Below are 11,002 nucleotides of genomic sequence, written 5' to 3'. Positions count from 1 at the left end.
ACCATTTTGGCATCAAGACCTGGCCCTACCCAACAGCCTACAGGCTCCAGTGCTGGAACGCCTCAGGCCAAACAACCAGCAGCACAGGAACACAAGCCTGCCCATCAGCAGACAGGCTGCCTAAAGTGGTCCTGAGCTCACAGCCACCTCAAAACACACCCCTTGACACGGCCCTGCCCACCAGAGGGACAAGCTCCACCTACCAATGGGGAGGCATCAGTCCCCCCCAACCAGGAAGCCTGCACAAGCCTCAGGACCAACCTGACCCACCAGGGGGGCAGACACCAGATGCAAGAGGAGCTATGATCCTGCAGCCAGCAGAAAGGAGACCACAAACACAGAAAGTCAGACAAAATGAGACAGCAGAGAAATATGTTGAAGACGAAGGAACAAGATACAAACCCACAATAACAACTAAATGAAGCGGAGATAGGCAACCTACCTGAAAAAGAATTGAGAGTAATGACAGTAAAGACGATGCAAGATCTTGGAAAAAGAATGGAGGCACAGATCGAGAAGATGCAAGAGATGTTTAACAAAGAACTAGAAGATTTAAAGAACAAACCAACAGAGCTGAAGAACACAATAACTAAAAAGAAAACCACATTAGAAGAAATCGGTAGCAGAAGAACAAATAAGTGAGCTCGAAGACAGAATGGTGGAAATCACTGCCACGGAACAGAATAAAGAAAAAAGAATGAAAAGAAATGAGGACACTCTCAGAGACCTCTGGGACAACACTAAACGCACCAACGTTTCCATTGCAGGGGTCCCAGAAGGAGGATAGAGAGACAAAGGGGCTGAGAAAATATTTGAAGAGAATATAGCCCAAAACTTCCCTAACATGAGAAAGGAAACACTCACTCAAGCCCAGGAAGCACAGGGAGTCCCATGCAAGATAAGCACAAGGAGGAGCATGCTGAGACACATATTAATCAAACTGACGAAAAGTAAATACAAAGAAAAAAATATTAAAAGCAACAAGAGAAAAGCAACAAATAACACACAAGGGAATCCCCATAAAGTTATCCGCTGATTTTTCAGCAGAAACCCTGCAGGCCAGGAAGGAGTGTCACGATACATTTAAAGTGATAAAAGGGGGAAACCTACAGCCAAGAATACTCTACCCAGCAAGGCTCTCGTTCATATTCGACAGAGAAATCAAAAGCTTCACAGACAAGCAAATGCTAAGAGAATTCAGCACCACAAAACCAGCTTTACAATAAATCCTAAAGGAACTTCTCTAGGAGGAGAAGAAAAGGCCACAACTACGATCAAGAAAATTACGAATGGGAAAGCTCACCGGTAAAGGCAAACATAAAGTAAAGGTAGGAAATCATCCACACACAAACATGATATCCAAACCAGCAATTGTGAGAACAGGAGAGTACAAATGCAGGATACTGGAAATGCATTTGAAATTGAAAGACCGGCAACTTAAAACACCCTTATATGTATGTAGACTGCTATATCAAAACCTCAGGGTAACCACAAACTGAAAACCTGCAATAGATACAAACACAGAAAAGAGTAAGGAACCCAAACACAACAGTAAAGTTAGTCATGGTTCAAAAGGATACACGCACCCCAATGTTCACTACAGCACTACTTACAATAGCCAAGACATGGAAACAACCTAAATGTATATCAGCAGATGACTGGATAAAGAAGATGTGGTACATATATCTATGATGGAATACTACTCGGCCATTAAAAAGAATGAAATAATGCCACTTGCAGCAACATGGGTGAACCTGGGGATTATCATACTTCATACTTACTTCATAAGTGAACTAAGTCAGACAGAGAAAGACGAATATCATATGATATCGCTTATATGCGGAATCTAAAAAAAAGATACAAATGAACTTATGCATAAAGCAGAAACAGACTCACAGACGTAGAACACAAACTTGTTGTTACCAAAGGGGAAAGGTGGGGCTCAGGGATAAACTGGGAGTTTGGAGGTCACATATATGCACACTACTATATTTTAAAAAGATAAGCAACAAGGGCCTACTGTATAGCACAGGGAACTCAACTCAATATTCTGCAATAACCTAAATGGGAAAAGAATTTGAAAAAGAATACGTGTCTGTACATGTATAACTGAATCACTTTGCTGTACACCTGAAACTAACACGACATTGTAAATCAACTATGTTCCAATAAAATTTTAAGAAATAAAAAAGAAATAAAAATAAAAAATTAAAAATTAATGCCAATATTTCCCAAACTCTTCCAAAAAAAATCAAAGAGGAGGGAACACTCTCAAACTCATTTTACAAGGCCAACATTACCCTGTACCAAAGCCAGAAAAGGACACCACCAATAAAGAAAATTACAGGCCAATATACCTGATAAATATAGATTCAAAATTCTCAATAAAATACTATCAAACTCAACTCAGCAGCACATTAAGAAGACCATTCACCACGATCATCAAGTGGGATTTATCTTGAGATGTAGGGATGTTTCAACACATACACATTAATCAGTGTGATACCTCACATTAATAGAACGAAAAATAAAAATCATACGGTCAACTCAATAGATGCAGAAAAAGCATTTGATGAAATTCAACATCTGTTCATGATAAAAAAAAAAACAAAACTCTTAACACATTAGGTATTGAAAGAATTTACCTCAACATAATAACAATACATATAACATGGTCATAATGTTGACAAGCCAACAGCTAATATAATAATAAAGGTTGAAAGGTTGAAAGCTTTCCTCTAAGATTAGAAATAAGACAAGGGTGTCCGCTCTCACCACTTCTATTCAACATAGTACTGGACGTTTTAGCCAGGGCAATCAGGCAAGGAAAACAAATAAAATGCATCACAATTCTAAAGGAAAAAGTAAAATTGTCTCTATTTGCAGATGACATGATTTGATATCTAAAAAAATTCCTAAAGACTCCACCAAAAAACTTACCATCTAATCAATACATTCCATAAAGTTGTAGGATTCAAATTTAACATGCAAAAATCAGTAGCGTTTCTATACACTAACAAAGAATTATCTGAAAATGAAGCAAAGAAAATGATCCCACTTACAATAGCATCAAAAACAATAAAATACTTAGGAAAAAATACAGCCAAGCAGGCAAAAGATCTCTACACTGAAAACTATAAGACACTGATGAACAAAATCAAAGATGACATAAATAAACGGAAAGAGACTCCTCGTTCATAGATTGGAAGAATTCATATTGTAAAAATTTCCATAATACCCAAAGCCATCCATAGATTTAATGCAATCCATACCAAGAGTCCAATGGCATTTTTTACAGAAATAGAAGCAACAACCCTAAAATTTAGATGGACCCAAAAAGGACCCTGAATAGTCAAAGCAATCCTGAAAAAGAACAAACCAGGAGGCGTCACACTTCCTGAAGTCAAGCTATGTTGTAAAGCTATTGTCATCAAAGCAGCACGGTACTGGCATAAAAAGAGATACATCGACCACTGAAACAGAATCAAGAACCCAGAAATAAACCCAAATATATATGGTCAAGTAATATTTGACAAGGGAGGCAACAATACTCAGTGGAGAAAAGACAGTCTCTTCAATAAATGTGGCTGGGAAAAGTGGATCTTCACATGTAAAAGAATGAAATTAGACCCCTATCTTATACCACTCACAAAAATTAACTGGAAATAGATTGAAGACTTTAACGTAAACCCAGAAACCATAAAACTACTAGAAGTAAACATAGGAAAAAAGCTCCTTAACATGGGTATTGGCAATGATTTTTTTGTACATGACACCTAAAGCACAAGCAAACAAAATTTTAAAAAAATTAAAAAATAAGTGGGATTACATCAAACCAGAAAGCTGCTTAGCAATAGAAACAACCAACAAAATGAAAAGACAACCTATGGAATGGGAAAAAATACTTGCAAACCAAATATCTGATAAGGGGTTAATATCCAAAATACGTAAAGAACCCATACAACTCAACAGCAAACAAACAAACAAACAATCCAACTAAAAAATGGGCAAGGGACTGGAATGGACATTTTTCCAAAGAAGATATATGAATGACCAACAGGTACGTGAAAAGATGTTCAACAGCATTAGGGAAATGCAAATCAAAACCACATGCGATATCACCTCACACCTGTTAGAATGGCTAGCATCAAAAAGACAAGAGATAACGAATGCCACCATGCATGTGGAGAAAAGGGAACCCTTATGCACTGATGGGGAATTTACGAATTGGTACAGCCACTATGGAAAGCAGTATGGAGATTCCTCAAAAAAATTAACGACCATATGATCCAGCAATTCCACTTCTGGGAATACATCAGAAGGAAGTGAAAACACTATGTTGAAGAGATATCTGTCCCTACCCCAGCCCGCACGTTCAGAGCAGCATTATTTGCAATAGCCAAGACATGGAAACAACCTAAATGTTATCCTTTCATCTGTAGATGGACAAAGACATGGGATACATATATACAATGGAATATTACTCAGCCATAAAGAAGGAGGAAATCCTGCCATTTGTGACACCATGAATAGACCTTGAGGGCATTGCGCTGAGTGACATCAGTCAGAGAATGACAAATACTGTATAATCTTACTTATATATGGAATCAAAACAAAATAAGTCACAGAAAAAGAGATTAGATTTGTGGTTACCAGAGGTGGGGCATGTGGGGAGAGGAAACTGGATGAAGAGGGTCAAAAAGTGAAAACTTCCAGTTTTAAGACAAATAAGTACTGGGGATGTAATATACAACATGATGACTATAATGAACACTGCTGTATAGTATACATGAAAGTTGTTAAGAGTAAATCCTAAGTGTTCTCATCACGAGGAAAAACATTTGTTTCTTCCTCGTATCTATATGAGATGATTGATGGTAACTCATACTGGTAATCACTCCAGGATCTATGTAAGTCAAACCATTATGCTGTACATCTTAACCTTATCAGTGCTACACGTCAATTATATCTCAGTAAAACTGGAAGAAAAACCACATAGCCGACTTACGCATTTGAAGGACACTCTTGCTCCCTCAGCCATTTCTGTAACCCATCCTTGCCCTAGAGGACGTACAGTAAGAGAGGGCATCTTTATATGTAAATATAGTGTAAGCACCTGACAGGTGGGTTTGGTTTTGTTTGGTTTTGTTTTTGTAACGCAAGTGCCTGACCTTAAGCTTCTGATTGCCTAGGCAGCCACTTCAAAGACAGCTATCTTGAATAAACACACTGCCGGCTACAGGACTAGAGGAAGAGCCAGGCGGCCCCGCCCCAGAAGTTTCCTTTGTTTTGGAGATCTCTGGTCGACTTAGGGAACTCACCATCTGACCACTTGTTTTTCCCTTCTGGCATTTTAATTCCCGCTCATGTTTTAAATGCACCAATAAAGACTGAACCCGTGAAACCCTAGGCATCCCATGCTAGACCCCAATAAAAGAACCCCAGGCCTGCACACGTACTCTCTCTCTCTTTCTACCCGTGACCTCGCTGTGTGGCTCCACGCATGCCATGTATCCTCCAGGACCTGTGAGTAACAAACCATGTTTTTTTTTTTTTTTTTCAAAGTTCCCTGATGGTTGTTACTGAAGTGCATCTTGCAATCATAATAAGAACCGCAAGGTGAGGTGGGGGGGGAGGGCGGGTCCAATCACAATACTGGCTCCCAAAGGGGAGAGGTCTGTGAGGGCCGCCTCAAGCAGTATGGCCCAGGGGAGTGCCCCAGGCATTTCTGGACAACAGCAGCGCTACTGAGAGGCTGAGCCCACCCCCAAGACTTCTGTTGTTTACCTTCCTCCTGTAGCGGTTCTTGCTCACCCCTCCCTGGGTCAAGCTGATCACGTGATAAGCAGTCGGTAATCACAGGACCACAGCTAGACTAGAACTCCCCACAAGAGAGTCCCCGTCTCTGGCCACACGTGACAGAGGAATCCTTTGAACTCCTTCTGGATGAAGAAGCACAACTGAGGTACTGGATTTCTGAACGACGCGTGCTCAACCATAAAATCACGGTCAGGAAAGCACTGAGGACCAGTGATGATCCCCACCGCTCTCTGCGCTTTTTTCCACAAGAAATGGGTCCGAGTCCATTGCCGGCCACTAAAGGCAGAACATGGGTGGTTTTCTGACATATCAGCCCCACCCCTCCCCCCAGATTAAAAAACCAGGTGTGAAGATTTATGGTCCACATTTGAGAAGTGTGGTTTAGTTACGCCAAAGAGGTACACATAACCAGTAAGCAATTTTGGGGGATTTACGTGCATCAGACCGTTGAGAGAGGGAGAGGGGTGGTGATCTTCGTCAGACCTCACAGAGTACAGTCTGCTTGGAAAGAAGCATATACACATGTCAATGGTTACTTGGAGAATCGACCAAGGGACAGGAGTTTGGGAGAGAGGTGCTAAATAATTCTCTAGAAAACTGATTTTAGTCTATGTGGAAAGGCAACCCAAGTCTCTGTTCTAACCCTAGGATGAAATATTGATTACCCCCATTGAAAGAGGATGAGAGATCACAAACTTATGAGGAAATGTCACCTATCAATGAGACCAGCAGAATGTAAATCAAGAACAACCCAGCTGGAGGGGTTGGCCAGGAGGCACATGACAGGAGTGATGCCCAACTTCAACCCCCTCGTCCCGGCCATGGTCAGGGGCTTGCCGGCCATGGTCAGGGGCTTGCCGGCCTGCTGAGGAAAAGTGTTGTTCCATCTCAAACTGTGGTCCTTCATAAATTTTTAAAAATTTACTTAAACTTCTTTCCTAGTAGAAGCTGAGCAAGAAGAGACTGTCCTGTATGGTTGGGTACGGGAAACCTGGCCCTGCTGAAGGTTAGGACTGTGCCGAGAAGGGGGGGCAGAGGGGTTACTGAGCTGCTACAGAATCAGAACAGCTGTCTGTCTGCACCTCTTTGTTCTCTCATTATGTGAACCTGGGAGAGGCCTCAAGAAACGACACGACACAGTGTCCTGTGTGTACCCCATTTTATTGACTGAGGTCACCAGGGGTGTAGCTGAGAGTCAGATCTGACTTCACTGCACTTTCCACGTCATCCTGCACAAGAAGTTTATATCGCAGACTTCAGTTTCCTCGTGTGGGAGATGATAAAAACAACCCTCCCTCACAGAATTGCGAGGATTAGTGAGAAGGCAGGGAATCACCGGGTCTGGGGAGGACTCATCAAGTCTTTCACTGGGACTGGCGCCCTGGTCCCCTCGGTTAACCGGTGCTCGCCGCGGCCAGGCTCCCGAACCCCGGCCTTCGCGGAGAGCACGGCCAGGCCACCCTGCCCCAGGGCCTCCCGAGGCTGCGTCTGGGCGCTGAAGCCATTTCCCACCCCCACAGATGTCTCAGACTGGTTGTTCCAGGCCTTCCTGAGCCCACTGTTGCTGCTCCTTTCTCTCTCTCTACTCTTTCCCGAAGGCGAAGAACTGCTCAGGGAACGAGGTGCTAAGCGCCCGGCGTGCTGTGTGGTGGAGGAGACACGCGCAGGTCTGGGACTCCCTCCAGCCTACAGCCCGCACACTCCAATAGGGCAGGCCAACAGGTACGACCCCTGGACCATCTCCTTAGCTCCGCTGCCAGTTCTGGACCAGTATCCTCCTCTTCTGGGGAGCTGCCCCACACAAACACATCCTCCAGTTATGTGGTTCCTACATGACCCACATCTCCCTCACCACAGCTGACTGGCTCAGGGGTCAGCCGGTCCCAGTCCCACCCCTTATGCCTCCTGTTGTCAGCTTAAGGCCGGGCACCTGAGGACCAGCCTGGGTTTGCTCCCCAGCACTGAGGGAAATGGAAAAACTTACTCCTTGTGCTTCATGGGTCTTTGAGGGATTTTTCATTCCACTCTCCATGAGGGAAAAAGGGAACAGGACTGATATATATTATTGATGAATTTTGCAAAAGAAATAAGAGCCTGATGATTCAGCTCTATCTAGACTTTTTAACTTTTGGATCTGCGTTTCCACCAAGAGGAAACGCTATAAAAGCTTACAACGGCTTATAACCTGTAGTCATCCAGAACTTCCTTGGGTAACTAGTCAGGGTAGGCTAACTGCTGTAACAAATATCCCAAGTCTCGCTGGCCTAAGACAGTACATTTTTATTTTTTGTTCTTACCAAGATCCAGGGCACAGTGGTGGTGCAGGCGATGGGGTGATAGTCTCCTTACGTCATTCAAAGGCTCAGGAAGGGAACCCATATGAGAGCAGGTTTGAGATAACCGCAGACCCGCTCAGCAGAAGAGGAAGAAACAAAACAGAATGACACAATCTATTACAGAAGAGATACACGAAAGTCTTCTAATGTCAGAAAATGCCAAGCTTTTGGCACTTGGCATGGTCCCTATCTTACCTACAAGCTCCACACCATGTATCCCAAACAGAAAAGACTCCCTAACTGACACACTGAGCCCCCCCATTCAGAGGAGAAGACTATTAGTGAAATGGGCGTCCCAACTGTAAATCAGATCCATGCTAGTTACCTAGGCTGATCACATGACTCCTTCACTCCCAAATACGAATGGACAAATGTTTGCCAGATATTGGAGGAAAGTGAAAGAGAAGATCATGATGAACAAACAGAACAATTTCTGGAGGAAAAAACAACTATGATACAGGAAACGGAAGAGAACATTACCAAAAATTACAAATTCATATTCTCAGAATTTTAAGGAAGACAATGGGTTTATAAAATGAGAACAGGGTGCTATAAGAGGGAGCAATTAGAGAACAAGAGAAAGTCCTTGGAATCCGAAATATTTTTGCAAAGTTAAAAATAGATACCAGGTGCTCAGGTCAAAGTCACCCTGCCTCACCCAGGCTTTGATGGAACGTGGGTGGAGCGTTCGTGCCCCGCCCACCCCACGCGACCTCTTCCGGTAACAGAACCGGAAGCCCACCGCCTAACTCCCATAACGGACCCCATTTCGGGTCCATCCCAGAGCCGGCATCCAGCCATCTGCCACCCGGCTCGGAGGCCAGCGGCTCTGGCCACCCTCATCGCCCACCCTGGGGATACTCCGAGGCCACCGCCGCCTGCGGCCCCGCAGGGCCCGCTTCCACACCACCTTCACCTTGGCCTTCAGGCCCGCCATGCTGCCCGCGCCGCCCGCCATGCTGCCCGCGCCAGCCGCCATGCTGCCCGCGCCGCCCGCCATGCTGCCCGCGCCGCCCGCCATGCTGCCCGCGCCAGCCGCCATGCTGCCCGCGCCAGCCGCCATGCTGCCCGCGCCGCCCGCGCCGCCCCCGAAGGTGCGCCAGAACTACCAGCCCGACTGCGAGGCCGCCGTCAACAGCCATTTCACCCTGGAGCGCCACGCCTCCTCCGTGTGCCTGGCCGTGGCCTTTTACCTCAACCGCGACGACGTCGCCTTGAAGCACTTCACCGGGTTCTTCCTGCGCCGCTCCCACGAGCACAGCGAGCGGGCCCAGGGCCTGATGCGCCTGCAGAACCAGCGCGGGGGCCGCCTCCACTTCCAAGACATCAGGAAGCCAGCCAGTGACGAGTGGAAGAGCGGCCTCAAGGCCATGTGGTACACCTTGTGCCTGGAGAAGCGCGTGAACCGGAGCCTGCTCGACCTGCACCAGCTGGCCACCGACAAGAGCGACCCCCACCTGCGTCTCTTCCTGGCAACTCACTACCTCGGCCAGCAGGTGGCGTTCATCAGAGAGCTGGAGGGTCATGTCACCACCCTGAGCATGATGGGGGCCCCGGACGCCGACCTGGCAGGGTACCTCTTTGACAAGCTCACCCTGGGCGACAGCGACAAGAAGAACTGAGCCTGGACTTCCCCAGAGCCACGGGGTGACCAGAGCCCTGGTCACCGTGCCTGCCATGCAGACGGCAATAGTGCCCTTGCAGAAGAAGTTCACTTAAGTTTTTTTCTTCCAGTTTTTCTGTTTCTTCCAATAAAGTTATTGGTTCATAAATAAGTAAAGGTCTCTGGTTGATTCATGTGGGCAAATCGCTCACTTTTTAAAACAGGTATCCAGGAGGCTCTCCCCCCACCCATGCCCCACCCATAGGCAGCTCAGGATCTCCACAGAGGGGGGGAGAAGGCGTTCCATGGGGCCCTGGAAAGTGCAAAATCCATCTTCCCCTTATAAACAATGTGGGTATATGGGGGGTGGTGAGGTGAGGCCCTGCTGAATGCGGGTGCCTGCGAATAGCAGGAGTATAAAACCATGGTATAAAAATCACAGTAGTGTTGCTTCTGGAGGAAGAATGAAGGGAATGGGATGGGACAGGGATTAAAATAAAGGGTCCTTAAACTTTACCTGAAAACTTTGAGTTCACTAAAATATGTAAATGTTAGTGTTTGTTGATTCTGGGAAGCAAGATGGAGACCCCAGAAGCCAGCTTGGCAGGGTCCCTCTTTGACAAGCTCACCCTGAGCGACAGTGATAATGGTAACTGAGCGAGCCTCAGGCTGGCCTGCACACAAACATAGGGGTGACTCCCTAGTCACCATGCTGGACATGCAGATTGCCCTTACAACACATGCAAATGTAGGTTGTTTTACCGTACTCTTTCTTCCATTAAGGTAACATGGTACCCCAAACCCCAAATTACCTCAATAGAAGGAGTGAAAAATATAAGGTCCAGGCTGAAGGTCAATTTGCGATGTTGAATATCAAGTAGAATAAAGCTCTCTGAATGTTAAGCCAAGTTACTCTGACTCTGGCTGCTTTGAAGAATGTAGAGGATGAGGAGAGTTGAAGCTGAAAGACCAGTTAAGAGATAACTGTAGCAGGCCCAGAGAGACAATGGTGGCTTGAACGGCGGTGTTGGTAGAGGAAATGAAGAGATGCAGGCAAATTTCAGATGAACTGGAGGAGTCTACAGGAGCTGCTTTATGGACCAGAGGTGAGGAATGGGAAATGACGAAAATCATCATCTAGGCTCAAGCTTGGATTTGAACACCCTGGCTGATGGTCGTGCTATTTATTAATCTGGGGGTATTTGCAGGGGGACTCGAGGAGCTGGGAAGGCATGTCATGTAA

General features: G+C 45.5%; 1 protein-coding gene across 1 annotated transcript; it reads left to right on the top strand.

The window, feature by feature from the left end:
• The first annotated feature begins 9,217 nt into the window (after positions 1-9,217).
• Positions 9,218-9,838, top strand: LOC118888262 (ferritin heavy chain-like). Its single transcript, XM_036839261.1, has one exon. The coding sequence runs from the start codon at positions 9,218-9,220 to the stop codon at positions 9,776-9,778; it is 561 nt and encodes a 186-aa protein (XP_036695156.1). The 3' UTR covers positions 9,779-9,838.
• The last annotated feature ends 1,164 nt before the right edge of the window (positions 9,839-11,002 follow it).

The sequence above is a fragment of the Balaenoptera musculus genome, chromosome X (assembly GCF_009873245.2).
Source record: "Balaenoptera musculus isolate JJ_BM4_2016_0621 chromosome X, mBalMus1.pri.v3, whole genome shotgun sequence".
Taxonomy (NCBI): Eukaryota; Metazoa; Chordata; class Mammalia; order Artiodactyla; family Balaenopteridae; genus Balaenoptera; species Balaenoptera musculus.
Note: the sequence above shows the minus strand (reverse complement) of the source record. Positions and strands in the feature narration are given on the sequence as shown.